General features: G+C 54.1%; 1 protein-coding gene across 5 annotated transcripts; it reads left to right on the forward strand.

Annotated features, from left to right (window-relative positions):
* Positions 1-286: 286 nt before the first annotated feature.
* Positions 287-17,877, forward strand: TLE6 (TLE family member 6, subcortical maternal complex member). Of its 5 annotated transcripts, none has more exons than XM_003316001.5 (17): positions 287-387; positions 975-1,061; positions 2,865-2,947; positions 4,300-4,345; positions 4,910-4,951; positions 9,570-9,632; positions 9,724-9,979; positions 10,097-10,113; positions 10,467-10,533; positions 10,641-10,717; positions 10,833-10,870; positions 11,804-12,056; positions 12,278-12,528; positions 14,592-14,733; positions 16,118-16,268; positions 16,711-16,787; positions 17,587-17,877. In XM_003316001.5, exons 2-17 carry the CDS (start codon positions 1,011-1,013, stop codon positions 17,689-17,691), a joined length of 1,719 nt encoding a protein of 572 aa, XP_003316049.1. In that variant the 5' UTR covers positions 287-387; positions 975-1,010; the 3' UTR covers positions 17,692-17,877. The 5 variants fall into 5 exon arrangements, with proteins under 5 accessions (XP_003316049.1, XP_009432622.1, XP_009432620.1 ...); XM_009434345.5 differs by having other exon boundaries at positions 302-396; XM_009434347.5 differs by lacking the exon at positions 975-1,061 and having other exon boundaries at positions 295-387.
* Positions 17,878-18,213: the final 336 nt, after the last annotated feature.

An 18,213-nucleotide genomic window follows, 5' to 3' on the forward strand; every position in this document is an offset into this window, starting at 1 on the left:
TGCCTATAGCTCTGCAAGTCCGCCCTTCCCGGCAGCGGGACCGAAAGGGTTAAGCCGAGGCTCCCGGCTCGCTGAGTGACAGCATGGCCCGCGGCCGGGGAGAGCCGACCAATCAGGGAGGGCGTACGCGACCCACGTGCGTAAACGGCCTCGCTATTGGCCGGCGCCGCCAGAGGCCTGCCCCCCCCGGAGCCCGAACCCACGTGCAGCTACTGCGCCTTCATTGATCTGCTTCGCGGTCCAGGTGGCGGCTGGGTGGGGCCTGGGCGGGACGGGGCGGGGACAAGGCGGGACGAGGCGGGGCCCGATGGGTCAAATGGCCCCCGGAGGGGGAAGGAGGAGTTTCCTCTTGGCCTGAACTTGGCTGACCTTCGCAGCTTCCGCCCGGTGAGGGACGTGAGTTGCCAGGCGTGTTCCTGGGGGCTGGGGGGACTCCAGGATTCCCGGCCGGGGAAGGGGCTGCAGGGGCGTGGAGGGGCAGGACTGAGGCAAGGAAGAAGCTGGGTGCTGCAGCAGGGATGGAGGTGGAGAGAGGTCGTTTCTTCTGTCTGATGAATTCCGCCTAATGCACCTGGCTAACTCCTATTCATCCTTCAAAACCCCTTTCTAGTAATCTCCCTGCGCTTTAGGAAATTGTCTCAAAACTAAGGTTGAGCTTTGGCGACCTTCCCTGGGCTCCCCCGTCCCTGACTGCCCCCAGCAGGGAGTGTATGTGCACTATCCACCCCAGCCTCCTGGGGTGAGGCCTGGGAGGCAGGGCTTAGTTCTTTCTGGGTCCCCGCCCGCATGAATCTGGGCAGCTGGAGGCATTGATAAGTGAGGACAGGACCTAGGGAACGCATGGCAGAACCGCAGGATTGGGTCCCTGGAGACTTACCAAACTGGGAGGTGCGGGTGGGGTAACGGGTGGCTTCCCTCCCTGGCACTGCCTTATTTTCTGTCCCTCAAGACCTGCCGTCTCCTTGTTGTTTTAGACTCTGGCTAAAGTCTTGGAGGCTACTGCCTTGAAGATGACCTCTAGGGACCAGCCCAACCCCAAGGGCCCCCCGAAAAGCACTTCGGTGAGGAGGGCATGTGGTGGGATCAGGCCTCAAGGGAAACCCGGGCCCAATGCGGTTCTGCCCCTTTCTCCACCTGTGACCTGGGCTGGCCCCGCCCAGGCCTCACAGCTGAAGATAATACTGGTCGCAGCTACACTCAGGACAGGTGCCAAGGAGCTGTGTTTTTTTAAAAAAATTAAGTGTAGGCTGGACACCATGGCTCACAACTGTAATCTCAACATTTTGGGAGGCCGAGGCAGGAGGACCACTTGAGCCCAGGAGTTTGAAACCAGCCTGGACAACGTAGTGAGACCCTGTCTCTATAAAAAATAAAACTAGAAGAATCAGCTGGGCCTAGTGACATGGGCCTGTAGTTGCAGCTACTCGGGAGGCTGAGGCAGAGGGTTGGCTTGAGCCCAAGGAGTTTGAGGCTGCAGTGAACTATGATGGTGCCACTGCACTCCATCTTTGGTGACAGCGAGATCCCATCTAAAAAAAAAGTAGCTTCTAATCACATATGTGATAAAAACACAGGAACACATCATGTATTCAGTTAATGTTTTACAAGCAATCCCCGCTCCCTGCACTTCGCGTCCCAGAGATGACCATTTGTAAATTTAGGCTCTCGGGGCTGAGCAGACTTTTTTTTTGTAAAGGGGTCAAATGGATATTTTGTTTTGAGACTTTATTTTATGACTTTATTATTTTTGAGATGGAATCTCACACTGTCACCTCGGCTGGAGTGCAATGGTGCAATCTCGGCTCACTGCAACCTCCGCCTCCCGGGTTCAAGTGATTCTCCTGCCTCGCCTCCCGAGTAGCTGGGACTACAGGCACCTGCCACCATGACCACCAAATTTTTCTTGTATTTTTAGTAGAGACTGGGTTTCACCATGTTGGCCAGGCTGGTCTCGAGCTCCTGACCTCGTGATCTGCCTGCCTCAGCCTCCCAAAGTGCTGGGATTATAGGTGTGAGCCACCACACTTGGCCAAGAGACTTTATTTTACTGAGTCTTGCTCTTGTTGCCCAGGCTGGAGTGCGGTGGCGCGATTTCGGCTCACCGCAACCTCCACCTCCCAGGTTCAAGTGATTCTCCTGCCTCAGCCTCCTGAGTAGCTAGGATTACAGGTGCGCGCCACCACGCCCGGCTAATTTTTGTATTTTCAGTAGAGACAGGGTTTTGCTGAGTTGCCCAGGGTTGTCTCAAACTCCTGACCTCAGGTGATCTGCTCACCTCGGCCTCCCAAAGTGCTGGGATGACAGGCATGAGCCACCACGCCCGGCCTTTTATTTTTAAAAATATTTTGTGCTTCTATTTTCATCAGAAGAATGTGGTGAATATTTTAGACTTTAGGCCAAAGTGCAAAATGGAAGATGCTCTTTATTGAAATAAGAGAGGCCGGGCGCGGTGGTTCATGCCTGTCATTCCAGCACTTTAGGAGGCCGAGGCGGGTAGATCACGAGGTCAGGAGGTTGAGACCAGCCTGGCCAAGATGGTGAAACCCCATCTCTACTAAAAATACAAAAATAAGCCAGGTGTGTTGGGGGAGGGTGGGGGGCGCATGTAATCCCAGCTACTCGGGAGGCTGAGGCAGGAGAATCGCTTGAACCCGGGAGGCAGAGTTTGCAGTGAGCTGAGATTGTGCCACTGCACTCCAGCCTGGGCGACAGAGCAAGACTCGGTTTCCAAAAAAAAAAAAAAGCAAAAACCACAATTACTTTTGCACCAACCTAATACCTATGCCGTAGTTGAGGTGGAGACCAGGGGTCTTGGGTGTTGGAGCATTGTTAAGTTTTATGTAACCTTGCTTTGACCTTTCCAGCCTTGTCCTGGGATCTCGAACTCTGAGAGCTCTCCGACGCTGAATTATCAGGGCATTCTAAATCGGCTCAAGCAGTTCCCCAGGTGAGAGCAATTCCAGGGGCCGGAGGTCTCACGCTGGGAAGGAGCCCCACCTGGCCTCTCTCCCTGGGGTCCTAGTGAGTGGTCTAGAAGGTCCTAGTGCTGGCCCAAGAGCCAGGCTCAGGAACAGGAAGCCATGCAGATACCCAGCATGGAGAACCCAGCAATACCCATCCCAGCTTTTGATTAAACAAAATTACCAACAAATATTAAAATTTTGATTTTCCTGTTCGACATGGATTTGTTGGCATTCAATTTTATTGTTGAAAAATACTGCAACGGCTGGGTATGGTGGCTCGCACCTGTAATCCCAGCACTTTGGGAGGCAGAGGCGAGTGGATTGCTTGAGGTCAGGAGTTCAAGATCAGCCTGGCCAACACGGTGAAACCACGTCTCTACAAAAAATACAAAAATCAGCCAGGCTTGGTGGTGGGTGCCTGTAATCCCAAATACTCGGGAAACTGAGGCAGGAGAATCTCTTGAACCCAGGAGGCGGAGGGTTGCAGTGAGCCGGGATCACACCATTACACTCCAGCCTAAGGCTACAGAGTGAGACTCCGTCTTTAAAAAAAAATAATAATAATACTGCATGGGCTGGGTGCAGTGGCTTGCACCTGTAATCCCAGCACTTTGGGAGGCAGAGGCAGGAAGATCGCTTGAGCCCGGAGTTCAATACCAGCCTTGGCAACATAGCGAGATGCCATCTCTTAAAAAATAAAAAAAAATCTAGCTGAGTGTGGTGGTGCACACCTGTAGTCCCAACTACTCAGGAGACTGAGGCAGGAGGATCATCTGAGCCCAGGAATTGGAGGCTGCAGTGAGCCATGATTGTACCACTGCACCCTAGCCCGGGCAACAGGGTGAGATTCTGTTTCAAAAAAAAAAAATTGAAGAAAGTGGCGGGGCGCGGTGGCTCACGCCTGTAATCCCAGCACTTTGGGAGGCCGAGGTGGGCGGATCACCTGGAGTCAGGAGTTTGAGACCAGCCTGGCCACCATGGTGAAACACTGTTTCTATTAAAAATACAAAAAATTAGCTGGGTGTGGTGGCAGGTGTCTGTATTCCCAGCTACTCGGGAGGTCGAGCCAGGAGAATCTCTTGAACCCAGGAGGCGGAGGTTGCAGTGTCACTGCACTCCAGCCTGGGTGACAAGAGTGAGACTCTGTCTCAAAAAAAAAAAAGAATATACTGCATTAAAATCTTACTGAACTTGTTGACACTGCCTTAAATTTGGCTTCGGGAGCCAGTGCCTTCCAGCTTCATTGAGACCCTCCCTAGGGGTTGAGGGCGGGGCTCACTCTGGGGACGGAGTCCTGAAGCCACAGGTCTTCCAGCCTGTCCTCCTTCCCCCTCAGGTTTTCTCCTCATTTTGCTGCGGAGTTGGAGAGCATTTACTACTCGGTGAGCCAGACCCAGGCAGCCCCAACCAAGGAGGGCCCCACTGGGACAAGCTGAGGCCATGGTTTCCCCGCCCTGCCTCCTGAGTGCCCTAGAGAGGTTCTTTTCCGCCAAGCACTGTGCCTCACGCCTGTAATCCCAGCACTTTGAGAGGGCAAGGCAGGTGGATCACCTGAGGTCAGGAGTTTGAGACCAGCCTGGCCAACATAGAAGAGACCCTGTCTCTACTAAAAATACAAAAATTAGCCGGGCATGGTGGCAGGTGCCTGTACTCCCAGCTACTCGCCAGGCTGAGGCAGGAGAATCGCTTGAGCCCAGGAGGCAGAGGTTGCAGTGAACTGAGATCACACTGTACTGCAGCCCAGGTAACAGAGCAAGACTCTCTCTGAGGAAAAAAAAGGTAGGGACCATACATCAGTGTAGTAAGAAAGTAAAAGAGAAAACAAGGTGAAAACAAAAATTTAAGGTGGGGGAGTAGGGACCAGAGAGGTAGAGCAGCTTGCCCAGGGTCACACAGCATTCACACCCAGACCACCTCCCGATGGGATCTCTGTTTTCCCTTTGCAGCTGCACAAGATCCAGCAGGATGTGGCAGAACATCACAAGCAGGTGGGTGACCAGGAGCTCAGGGGTGCGGCTGTCCCTCCATGAAAGGCATGAGAAAGCACAGAGGGGGGCCGGGCATAGTGGCTCAAACCTGTAATCCCAGCACTTTGGGAGGCCGAGGAGGGTGGATCACTTGAGGTCAGGAGTTCGAGACCAGCCTGATCAACATGATGAAACCCCGTCTCTACTAAAAATAAAAAAATTAGCCAGGCGTGGTGGCGGGCACCTGTAGTCCCAGCTACTTGGGAGGCTGAGGCAGGAGAATCGCTTGAACCCGGGAGGCAGAGATTGCAGTGAGGCAAGATCGTGGAACTGCACTCCAGCCTGGGCGACAGCGAGACTCTGTCTCAAAAAAAAAAAAAAAAAGGGGGGGGGATGGTGAAGACAGAGGACGAGGGGTAGGTCATGCTGAGCCTTGTGGGCCGTGGGAAGGACTTGGGCTTTGACCCCAGGGGAGGTGGGAGCCATGCAGGACTGCTGGCAGAGGAGGGACATGCCCTGAGTTGGAAGCCCCCGTGATATTAGCAGAGGCCCCATATCTTGGGGAGCATCTCCTGTCCTGTCTCTGAGCTGCTTCCAAGAGAGGGTCAGTCCTGCTCCTTCCGCTCCCTGGGCCCCTGCACAACCTAGATGACCCTTTGCCGGTCAGTTGCTTTGGACAGAGAGAGCCTGTGATGGGGCAGGCACCCGGCTGTGTTCCTCTGCGTGTCTGAGTGTTCAATGAGGGGCCATATGACATGGGAGTGAGGGGAGCTCTGCATGGGAGGGGGCGCCCGGGCTCCCATCTCCCAGCCCAGGGCGCCTGGCCCAAGCAGAAGTACGCCTTCCAGCTCTGCCTGTCCTCCCGCCACCTGGCCTTTTCTCCCAGGCGCTGGCAGGATTTTCCGCCTGTGCCAGATGTAACTGGCAGGGGCCCAGGGCCGTGTCTGCAACTTAGCAGGGCCTGGGAGGAGGGGGGCAGTGAAGGGAACAGGGTGAGGGGGGGCCAGGAAGCAACCAAAACATGGTTATTCATTCAGCAGATATTTATCCATCACCTCCTTGCCAAATACTGTTGTAGAAGCCAGGAAAATAGCAAAGAACGACGCAGAGCTTCCCACCCTTGGGGCGAGTGGTGCCTGGTAGATGGAGTGTTAGGGGATGAGGGCTGGGCAAGGCGGGGGTTGGAAGAGAGCAGCCCCAAGGGGATTGGGGAGGCCAGGGTGGGCGAGGGTTGCAATTCAGGGTGGTCGGGGAAGGCATGCGAGAAGGTGACATCTGAGCGGAGGCTTAAAGGACATCAAAGAGGAAGTGTGGCTGTCTGGGATGGGAAGGATATTTCAGGCAGAGGGCACAGCCTGTGTGAAGGCCCTGAGGCAGGACGGTACCTGTTGTGTTGGTCCTGAACGCACTACGAGGAAGCCCGCATGGCTGGAGCAGAGTGAGAGGAGGAGGAGGGGAGGGCAGGGAGGGGGCAGGGCAGGCCATGCATGGCCCTGTGAGCTTCAGGGAGGACTTGGGCTTTGAACCCTGAGGGAGGGAGGTGGGAGCCATGGAGGGCTTCGGACAGAGGGCAGGCCCTGGCTACTGCGGAGAGGACAGAGAAGAAGAAGGAGGGATGAGGGCAGAAGCCCGGGAACCAGTTAGGACAGTCCAGGTGTGGAATGCCGGTTGCTTAGTGATGAGAAGTAATTGAATAATTGTGGACTTGTTTTGGGAGGAACTTGACCGCAGCTGCTGAGCATCAGGATACACAGGGGGTGAGGGCTCCAAAGCAAAGGAGCCACTTCGGTTGCAGCCAGACCCAGGAGGGTCCCTGCCCAGCCCCCACTGCAGGAGGCCCCAGGATCCCTGGCAGCCCAGCCTGGCCTGTGGTCCTGGGCAGTCCGCTTCCCCCACCCCCTGCTTCCAGTTCCGGGCTTTCCCAGCCGCCTCGCTGTGCTTTCAAAATCCCCATCAGCACAGCCCCCTCCTCCGACAGCCCGCCTGCCACTCTCCCCCGGGAGGGCTGCTAGCAGGCAGAAGGGAGCCACACTTTTCATGCTGAGCGCATTAAAGTGCCGGTAAATTGCGCATTAACGAGGCGGGGTGAATTGGAGAGGGCTCCCCTGGGATTTGCTGCTGCTGGGCGGGCTCAGCTGGGAAATCCATCACTGGCTGCCCCAGGAGGCAGCAGCCTGGAGTCCCCCCGCGGGGCTCCGATGGAGGGTCCCCTCCCGGCCCCTCCCTCCGCCGTCCTGCTAAGGAAACAGACAGGTAGCCTTTTTGTAGGAAAAAAAACTTAGAGATAGGATCACTCGCCTTGCTTTCTTTTTTTGTTGTGTTGACGGATCATGCTCCGTCTCCCAAGCTGGAGTGCAGTGGCAGGATCTCAGCTCACTGCAACCTCCACCTCCTGGGTTCAAGTGATTCTGCTGCCTCAGTCTCCCAAGTAGCTGGGATTACTGGTGTGTGTCACCATGCCTGGCTAACTTTTATGTTTTTAGTAGAGACAGGGTTTTGCCATGTTGGCCAGGCTGGTCTTGAACTTCTGACCTCAGGTGATCCGCCCGCCTCAGCCTCTCAAAGTGCTGGGATTACCGGTGTGAGCCATCGCAGCTGGCCAATTTCTTTATACTTTGAACATGGCTACTAGAAATTCCATATGCATGACTATATTTATGTATTATTCCAATTCTACTTGTACTGGATGGTATTGATCTCGATTTTATTCTGTTTACTGAGAAACTACATTTAAATTCGGGATTGACAGTGGTCAGTTGGCTTGATTTTTGTTGTTGTTTGTTCATTTTAAATAAAACACCAGACTGGGTGAGGTGGCTCATGCCTGTAATCCCAGCACTTTGGGAGGCTGAGGTGGGCAGATCACCTGAGGTCAGGAGTTCGAGACCAGCCTGGCCAACATGGAGAAACCCCATTTCTACTAAAAATACAAAATTAGCTGGGCATGGTGGCGGGTGCCTGTAATCCCAGCTACTTGGGAGCCTGAGGCAGGAGAATTGCTTTAACCCAGGAGGCAGAGGTTACAGTGAGCAGAGATGGTGCCATTGCACTCCAGCCTGGGCGACAGAGCAAGACTGTCTCAAAAGAGAAAAAAAAATTACCACTGACTTGTTTCTATCAATTCTCCCAGCAGGTAACCCTCAGTTTCTTAGTATCTTTCCAAAGTTTAAGCAAATTAAAATGTCTTCCTCACCTAGGGAGACATAGGTATGCTGTTTTGCTGCTTGAAGCCTTTTTTTTTTTTGAGACAAGTCTCACTCTGTCACCCAGGCTGGAGTGCGGTGGCACCATCTCGCATCTCGGCTCACTGCAAGCTCCACCTCCTGGGTTCAAGCCATTCTCCTGCCTCAGCCTCCCGAGTAGCTGGGACTACAGGCACCTGCCACCATGCCCGGCTAATTTTTTTTTTTTTTTTTTTTGTATTTTTAGTAGAGATGGAGTTTCACCGTGTTAGCCAGGATGGTCTCAATCTCCTGACCTCATGATCCGCCCGCCTCGGCCTCCCAGAGTGCTGGGATTACAGGCGTGAGCCACCGCGCCCGGCCTGCTTGAAGTCATTTGAAGCAAAGTGTGGTAGTGGTCAGGTTTTCTTTTTAAAACATCCCAAAAAGAGTAGCTGGGGCCAGGTGTGGTGGCTCACACCTGTAATCCCAGCACTTTGGGAGGCCAAGGCAGGAGAATCATCTTAGGTCAAGAGTTCAAGACCAGCCTGGCCAACATGGTGAAACCCTGTCTCCACCAAAAATACAAAAATCAGTCGGTGTAGTGGCACACACCTGTAATCCTAGCTACTTGGGAGGCTGAGGCAGGAGAATCGCTTGAACCCAGGAGGCGGAAGTTGCAGTGAGCTGCGATCACATCACTGCACTTCTGCCTGGGCCACAGAGTGAGACTGTCTCAAAAAAAAAAAAAAAAAAAAAAGATATATGCCAGGTGCGATAGGCCGGATGCGGTGGCTTACACCTGTTATCCCAGCCCTTTGGGAGGCACACGTGGGAGGATAGCTTGAGGCCAGGAATTCAAGACCAGCCTGGCCAACATAATGAGACTCCCATTTCTGCAAAAAGTGTATTTAAATTAACTGAGCGTGTTGGTGCACACCTGTAACCCCAGCTACTCAGGAGGCTGAGATGGGAGGATCACTTGAGCCTGGGAGGTTGAGGGTGCAGTGAGCTGTAATCGCACCACTGCACTCCAGCCTGGGTGTCAGAGTGAGATCTTATCTGCAAAAAAGTAGATGAAGGCTGGGGGTGGTGGCTTATGCCTATAATCTCAGCACTTTGGGAGGCTGAGGTGGGCAGATCACCTGAGGTCAGGAGTTGGAGACAAGCCTGGCCAACATGGTGAAACCCCATCTTTACTAAAAATACAAAAATTAGCTGGGTGTGGTGGTGGGCACCTGTAATCCCAGCTACTCAGGAGGCTGAGGCAGGAGAACCACTTGAACCTGGGAGGCGGAGGTTGCAGTGAGCCGAGATTGCGCCACTGCACTCCAGCTTGGGTGACAGAGTGAGACTCTGTCTCAAAAAAACAAGTAGATTGATATACGTTTTTCTACAGGTGGGGATAATCATGCTATAGGATTGCAAACCCTTAACTGCAACAACATTTAACTGTTTTGCTGCCAACCTCCCTCTAGATAGGAAACGTCTTACAGATTGTGGAGAGCTGCAGCCAACTCCAGGGTTTCCAGTCTGAGGAGGTGAGTTTCTGGGTCTTCAAGGAGGGGAGGGGACAGGCTTGGGTGAAGGCTCATCCTCAAAGCTCTCACTGCCTTGTTCCTGCCGGGCCAGGTCTCACCTGCTGAACCAGCCAGCCCTGGGACGCCCCAGCAGGTGAAGGACAAGACCCTGCAGGAGTCGAGCTTTGAGGACATCATGGCCACCAGGTCCTCCGACTGGCTCCGGCGGCCTTTGGGGGAGGACAATCAGCCGGAGACCCAGCTGTTCTGGGACAAGGAGCCTTGGTTTTGGCACGACACTCTGACCGAGCAACTCTGGCGGATTTTTGCCGGCGTCCACGATGAGAAGGCAAAGCCCAGAGACAGACGTGAGTGTCCCCGAGGGTGAGGGGGAAGGGGCGGCCACAGGCTGCGTCTCAGGGGCTGTGCAGTGAACCCTGCTGTTCTCTCTGTCCCCCTCCTCCTCTCCGTTGTCATGGTGACAGAGCAGGCACCAGGCCTGGTGAGTAAACAACCTCAGCTCTACCCAGAGGGGTGGGCTTCCGGGCAGGCGGTTGGGCTCCCCCAGGTCAGGGCACTGGGGTTCCTGTGGGATTTGTCTTCCTTCCATCCTGCCCCTCGGGTTCCCTGGGGGGGACTTGGGTGATCCAGGAGGCTATACTGGAGTAGCCCGGGACCCACAGCCCAGGGCTTCCAGGACCCTATACCCTGACTCTCTCTCTGCAACTCTGCCTGGACCCGCAGACGGGACCCCAGGCAGCTGACAAGCCCTGTGCACGCTGCCCAGGAATCCCTGAGGTCTTCTGGTCCTGACAGGCAGGTCAGCAGGCCTGATGAGACTTTTCCATTTTCCAGGGGCAGGAAAGCAAGGCACCAGCATCCTGTGACCCAGGAACAGACCCATGTCCCGAAGATGCCTCCAGTAATCCCAGCGGGCAGGGGCCGACCGATTCCAGGCGGGATGGGGTGGGGGCATCCTGTGCTGAGGAGCCAATGCAAGCCGCTTAGCCCCTCTTGTCTCCCCACTAGCCCCCAGGCCACCTGAGGCCTCCTCCAGTCCCCCTGAGGGTTCCCAAGACAGGAGCACAAGTTGGGGTGTGGTCCAGGTGAGACCCAGGCCCGAGCTGGTAGCCAGCGTGAAGGCTGCCCAGGGTGGGGTAGAGGAGGTGGGCACAGATGTGTGGGGAGGCTGGGGGCAGCTGTGATCTCCCCCGCCTGCAGGAGCCTCCTGGAAGAGCCTCTCGGTTTCTACAGTCCATGTAAGTGTCTGCACTGTTTGCTTTTGGGCGGGGTGAGGGGCAGCGGGAATTCCTTCATGTCTATACCTCTGTTCCCGACACATAGAGGGGAACAGAGGTGTAAGACTTTCTTCCCCTTTTCCCATCACTACTCTGCCATCCTCTCCAACAGCCGCTGCAGAGGCTGGGTAGAAAAGTGCAGTGTTAGGCCGGGCGCAGTGGCTCACGCCTGTAATCCCAGCACTTTGGGAGGCCGAGGCGGGCAGATCACGAGGTCAGGAGATTGAGAACATCCTGGCTAACACGGTGAAACCCTGTCTCTACTAAAAATACAAAAAAAATTAGCCAGGCGTGGTGGTGGGTGCCTTTAGTCCCAGCTACTCGGGAGGCTGAGGCAGGAGAATGGCGTGAACCCGGGAGGTGGAGGTTGCAGTGAGTTGAGATCGCGCCACTGCACTCCAGCCTGGGTGACAGCAAGACTCTGTCTCAAAAAAAAAAAAGTGCAGTGTTAGGCTCACAGGATCGCTGCCCCAACACTGGGCTCAAGGCATTTGGGGAAGACATTTTCATGGAAGGGGATGGGGTGTAGCTGTGTTAGAACTGGATGCAGATTGTCCCAACCTTGTGGAGTGATGCTGGGAGAACCCAGGTGGGGCAAAGAAGGCTTTTCTGGGGAAGGGGCATAATAGCTAGGACCATAAAGGATGAATAGGAGTTCTTCCTCCTGGGGCAAAGCAGTCTAGGAAGAAGGCAGTTATGTGGAGGGCTGTGGCAAAGGGACAATACTTGAAGGAATGTGAGTAGGACATTGAGAGGAGTCTAGAGGGTAAAACAAGGCCTGAGAGAGGGACCCCAAAATCTGAAAAAGAAGCCCCTCTAGGCCTTGATGTGTGGCTCCCACTGGGCAAAGGGGCTCACAAGCAGGTCAGTTACCCCAAGGCCTCCCCTCCCAAGATCCTGGGACCCTGAGGACTTTGAAGATGCATGGAAGAGGCCAGATGCCTTGCCCGGGCAGTCAAAGAGACTCGCCGTCCCGTGCAAACTGGAAAAGATGCGGATCTTGGCACACGGGGAGCTCGTGCTCGCCATGGCCATCAGCAGCTTCACGCGGCACGTGTTCACCTGTGGCAGAAGAGGCATCAAGGTGTGGAGCCTGACTGGACAGGTGGCTGAGGACAGGTTCCCTGAGAGCCACCTGCCTATACAGGTGAGGACGGCCTTGGTTTCCAGGGATGCAGCGTTTCTGGGAACAGGGGGTTTGAGGTTTGAGTCTGGGAGAGCCCAGATTGTGGAGAGAGGGCTTCTGGGGAAAAGGGGCATAATAGCTAGGAACCTAAAGGATGAATAGGAGTTCACTCTCATGAGGCAAAGCAGTCCAGGCAGAATGCCACGGGGGGCAACAGCTCACAGTGACTCTGCCCATCCCAGACCCCTGGGGCCTTCCTGCGCACCTGCCTGCTGTCCTCAAACAGCAGGAGCCTGCTCAGCGGTGGCTACAACCTGGCCAGCGTGAGCGTGTGGGACCTGGCGGCGCCCTCCCTGCATGTGAAGGAGCAGTTGCCCTGTGCAGGTCTCAACTGCCAGGCCCTGGACGCCAACCTGGATGCCAACCTGGCCTTCGCCAGCTTCACCAATGGTGTGGTCAGGATCTGGGACCTGCGGGATCAGAGTGTGGTCAGGTGCGTTTGGGGGGTGGGAAGGGGAAGCATCCTGTGCCAGCCTCCTGTGGCCACCTCTGCCCACCTTACTGCTACCACCTCTGCCCGCCTTCCTGCCACCTCCTGAACCTGGGATATAGCACTCTCCCAGCCAAAACCCCTTGCCCCCTTGAACTTGGATTTGAGAAAGTTAGAGGTGCGGACTTGAATCTTGACTGGACTGCGTTCCTTGCAGCCCAGGCATTTTACTTTTTGTCTGCCTCAGTTTCCCCACCTGGACACAGGATGTGACAGCCCCAAACTCAAAGGCTTGTTAGAGGGCAAATTTGTTGTAAAAATATAAAACAGCAGGCCAGGCCTGGTGCCTCAAACATGTAAACCCAGCACTTTGGGAGGTCAAGACGGGACAAATGCTTGAGCCCAGGAATTCGAGATTAACCTGGGTGATGAATAAAACGAATTTATTCTATTTTTATTAAATAGAATAAATTTTATTTAATAAAAATTAAATAGAATTTTTATATATTCTATTTAAAAATATGTATATATAAATTGGCCGGGCGCAGTGGCTCACGCCTGTACTCCCAGCAGTTAGGGAGGCCGAGGCAGGCAGATCCACAAGGTCAGGAGATCAAGACCATTCTAGCTGACACGGTGAAACCCTGTCTCTACTAAAAGTACAAAAAAATTAGCCAGGCGTGGTGGTGGGTACCTGTAGTCCCAGCTACTCAGGAGGCTGAGGCAGGAGAATCCCTTGAACCCAGGAGGCGGAGCTTGCGGTGAGCCGAGATCTGTGCCACTGCGTTCCCAGCCTGGGCGACAGAGCAAGACTCCGTCTCAAAAAAGAAAAAAAAATACACACATATATAAATTATATATATAAATACATAAAAATATATACATAAATATATACATAAATATAAATACATACATAAATATATACATATATAAAAAACAGTCTGGGTGCGGTGTCTCACACCTGTAATCCCAGCACTTTGGGAGGCCGAGGTGGGTGGATCACTTGAGGCCAGGAGCTCAAGACCAGCCTGGCCAACATGGCGAAACCCCCTCTCTACTAAAAAATATGAAAATTAGCCGGTGTGGTGGCACATGCCTGTAATCCCAGCTACCCCGGAGGCTGAGGCAGGAGAATCGCTTGAGAAGCGGAGTTTGCGGTGAGCCAAGATGGTGCCACTGCACTCCAGCCTGGGTCACAGAGTGAGACTCTGACTCAAAAAAAAATTTTACATACGTATATACATACACACACATATATATATATATATATATATATATATATATATATATACACACACACACACACACACACACACACACATATTAAATATATGTAAATAGGCTGGGCATGGTGGCTCATGCCTGTAATCCCAGCACTTTGGGAAGCCGAGGCGGGCAGATCACCTGAGGTCGGGAGTTTGAGACCAGGCTAACATGGAGATACCCCATCTCTACTAAAAATACAAAATGAGTCAGGCGTGGTGGCCCATGCCTGTAATCCCAGCTACTTGGGAGGCTGAGGCAGGAGAATCGCTTGAACCCAGGAGGCAGAGGTTGCAGTGAGCTGAGATCGTGCTGCTGCACTCCAGCCTGGGCAACAAAACGAGACTCCATTTCAAAAAAAAAAAAAAAAAAAGTATATATATATATATACACACACACACACATATATATATGTATATATAACATATAAAATATCTGTCAGCTAAGCAATGGCTGACGTAAAATACAGCACACCACCCGCCCGGCACTATTCCCCTTCCCTGCTTGAAGGGATTCCTGTAGACCCGCCTCAGAGCTCGGGTGGACTCAGGGTGGAAGAGGCAACGGGAGGCCTGGGTGAGGCCAAGGGGAGGCCCAGGTGGACGGAGAAGGGAGGCTGAGGGCTGGGAGGGGCCGGCACTAGATCCTGTGTCTGTTTTCTGCCAATTTTGACACTCTGTGCAGGCAGAGATTTTTGGGTGGTGGCACTGTCCCTTTCATGCCCAAATGTAGTGACTGGTGTTTCCGGGGGCTCAAACCTCAGAGTCTTGACCTGATTGCCTCCCGATGTCCCTTCTGGCCAGGGACCTCAAGGGTTATCCTGATGGAGTCAAGAGTATCGTGGTCAAGGGCTACAACATCTGGACTGGGGGTCCGGATGCCTGTCTGCGGTGCTGGGACCAGAGGACCATCATGAAACCTCTGGAGTACCAATTCAAGTCTCAGGTGCGGAGGCCGGGATGGGGTCTGCTTGGCCAGGCATCCTCTGGTCCTCAGATTAAAAAATGACGTTGAGGCCGGGCTCCGTGGCTCACGCCTATAATCCGAGCACTTTGGGAGGCCAAGGTGGGTGGATCACCTGAGGTCAGGAGTTTGAGACCAGCGTGGCCAACATAGTGAAACCCCGTCTCCACTAAAAATACAAAAATCAGAGCTGGGCGCAGAGGCTCACACCTGTAATCCCAGCACTTTTGGAGGCCGAGGAGGGCAAATCACCTGAGGTCGGGAGTTCAAGAGGAGCCTGACCAACATGGTGAAACCCCATCTCTACTAAAAATACAAAATTGGCCAGGCATGGTGGCGCATGCCTATAATCCCAGCTAGTCGGGAGGCTGAGGCAGGAGAATTGCTTAAACCCGGGGGGTGGAGGTTGTGGTGAGCCGAGATCGTGCCATTGCACTCCAGGCTGGGCAATAAGAGCGAAACTCTGTCTCAAAAACAAATGAGATTGGCCAGTCACAGTGGCTTATGCCTGCAATCCCAGCACTTTGGGAGGCAGAAGTGGGAGGAAGACTTGAGCCCAGGAGTTTGAGACCAGCCTGGGCAACATAGTGAGACCCTGTTTCTACAAAAAATAAAAATAAAAATTAGCTGAGCATGGTGGCACGCACCTGGGGTCGCAGCTAGTTGGGAGGCTGAGGTGAGAGAATGGCTTGAGCCTGGGGAGGCTGAGGCCACAGTGAACTGTGATCATACCACTGACTGTAGTCCAGCCTGGGTGACAGAGTGAGACCCTGTCTCAAAAAAAAAAAAAAAAAAAAAGGGGGGGGGGTGGCCCTCTCCAAACACAGAGATCATTAGAAATATTCTTTGCAGGCCGGGCGCAGTGTCTCACGCCTGTAATCCCAGCCCTTTGGGAGGCCAAGGCGGGTGGATCATTTGAGGTCAGAAGTTCAAGACCAGCCTGACCAACATGGTGAAACCCCGTCTCTACTAAAAAAAAAAAAAAAAACAGAATAATGAGCCAGGCATGGTGGCGCATGCCTGTAGTCCCAGCTACTCAAGAGGCTGAGGCGGGAGAATCGCTTAAACCCCAGGAGGCGGAGGTTGTCGTAAGCTGACATCGTACCATTGTACTCCAGCCCGGCAACAGAGAGAGACTCCGTCTCAAAATAAACACTCATGCTGTATCAGGTGCAAAGTAGGGAAGACTCTCCATTTTACACACCAACAAACTGAGGCACAGATACGAAGTTGCTTGTCCCAGGGCTGCACAGCTAGGAAGGGGTCAGTCACCCGGCCTCCAGGATAGGTCCCCAGGCTCCTGCCTGCTTCCTGGGCCAGGCTGGGACCTAACCAGGTTCCTCCCTCCCCACTGCCCATTACCCAGATAATGAGCCTGTCCCACAGCCCCCAGGAGGACTGGGTGCTGCTGGGCATGGCCAATGGCCAGCAGTGGCTGCAAAGCACCAGCGGGAGCCAGCGGCACATGGTGGGGCAAAAAGACAGCGTCATCCTGAGCGTCAAGTTCTCCCCCTTTGGTAAGCGGCTGGCGGAAGGTGGGGGGACTCCCCTGCAGCCCCCAGCCTCCCACAAGACCCCACCTAATGCCAGCTCCCCACCCAACCCTCTAGGATACCTCAGAACCCTTCTGTAGCAGAAACCAATTTTGGGGATGCTCTTATAGTGGAATGAGGGAGGGAAGGGGGTGAGTGCCTGGGCCCTTCCTCCCCACCCGCCCCACCGGCGTGGTCCGCCTCCGCCCTTCCCCCTTCAGCCGCTGGTGTCCCCATGAGCCCGGGGAGGCTGAGGCCACAGTGAACTGTGATCATACCACTGACTGTAGTCCAGCCTGGGTGACAGAGTGAGACCCTGTCTCAAAAAAAAAAAAAAAAAAAAAAAAAAGAAGTGGCTGGGAAGGATGAACGCTGGGAAGGAAAAAGGTAGTGGTTCTAAGTCTCGCTGATGCTCCATTTCTCCCAGGCCAGTGGTGGGCAAGCGTTGGAATGGACGACTTCCTTGGCGTCTACAGCATGCCGGCGGGGACAAAAGTGTTCGAGGTACTGTGGTGGGCTGGGGGCAGGACCCGGGGGTGGCCCCAAAGGGACCAGCCTGGGCAACACAGCAAGACCCTGTCTCCACAAAAAACTTAAAAAGTAGCCAGGTGTGGTGGCTCACGGCTTTAATCCCAGCATTTTGGGAGGCTGAGGCAGGAAGATCTCTTAAGCGTAGGAGTTCGAGACCAGCCTGGCCAACATAGTGAGACCCCATCTCTACAAAAAATAATTAGCTGAGCCGGGTGCGGTGGCTCACGCCTGTAATCCCAGCACTTTGGAAGGCCGAGACGGGCAGATCACGAGGTCAGGAGATCAAGACCATCCTGGCTAACACGGTGAATCCCTGTCTCTACTAAAAATACAAAAAATTAGCCGGGCGTGGTGGTGGGCGCCTGTAGTCCCAGCTACTTGGGAGGCTGAGGCAGGAGAATGGTGTGAGCCAGGGAGGCAGAGCCTGCAGTGAGCCGAGATCGCGTCACTGCACTCCAGCCTGGGCGACAGAGACTCCATCTCAAAATAATAATAATAATAAATACTTTTAAAATTAAAAATAATAATTAGCTGAGTGTGGTGGTGCACACCTGTGGTCCCAGCTACTTGGGAGGCTGAGGCAGGAAGATTGTGTGAGTCCAGGAGGTCGAGGCTGCAGCAAGCTGAGATTGCACCACTGCACTCCAGCCCGGGCAACAGAGCAAGACCCTGTCTTTCTTTGAAGAGACGATGCTTCATGCTTGAGCTGACGGGTGGAGACCAGGGGTGTGTGAGCCCTACCCCAGCTCACTGCCCACTGCCCCCCCTCCAGGTGCCCGAGACGTCCCCAGTCACGTGCTGTGATGTCTCTTCCAACAACCGCCTCGTTGTCACAGGCTCCGGGGATCACGCCTCCGTGTACCAGATCACCTACTGAGGGGCCTCGCTGCTGTCATCCCACTCCGGCTCCTCTTTTCATCCCCCCCCTTTTTTTTTTTACCCCCCCAACCAGGGGGTCATGGTGGAGGGAAGCGGGAAGGCTCTTATATGGCATCGCACAATCTAGTCTGTGGTGTAGACTGGTCGCCATCACGTGTAATAAAGCACCCGGGAAAGGCAGAGAGTGGACGCGTCCTGTCCTCTGAAGGGAAAGGGGCCTTCCCATCCTGTCCCTGCTCAACTTGTGGAAATCTGGAAGGACTTCGTCCAGACTGGTGGCTCTAAGCCTTTTTTTTTTTTTTTTTTTTTTTTTTTGAGGCAGGGTCTCACTTTGTTATGCAGGCTGGAGTGCAGTGGTGCCATCACGACTCACTGCAGCCTCTCCAACTCCTGGGCTCAAGCCATCCTCCTGCCTCAGCCTCTTGAGTAGTTGAGACTACAGATATGCACCACCGTGCTCGACTAGTTTAATTTTTTTGTAGATGCTGGATGTGGTGGCTCACACCTGTCATTCCAGCAC

This window comes from Pan troglodytes, chromosome 20 (genome assembly GCF_028858775.2).
Source record: "Pan troglodytes isolate AG18354 chromosome 20, NHGRI_mPanTro3-v2.0_pri, whole genome shotgun sequence".
Lineage (NCBI taxonomy): Eukaryota > Metazoa > Chordata > Mammalia > Primates > Hominidae > Pan > Pan troglodytes.

Excerpts from the sequence above, each read along its gene's own strand:
- TLE6 (XM_003316001.5), top strand. The coding sequence starts at position 1,011 with ATGACCTCTAGGGACCAGCCCAACCCCAAGGGCCCCCCGAAAAGCACT. Across the intron at positions 2,948-4,299 it reads CGGCTCAAGCAGTTCCCCAG|GTTTTCTCCTCATTTTGCTG; the intron begins GTGAGAGCAATT and ends CTTCCCCCTCAG. Across the intron at positions 12,529-14,591 it reads CGGGATCAGAGTGTGGTCAG|GGACCTCAAGGGTTATCCTG; the intron begins GTGCGTTTGGGG and ends CCTTCTGGCCAG.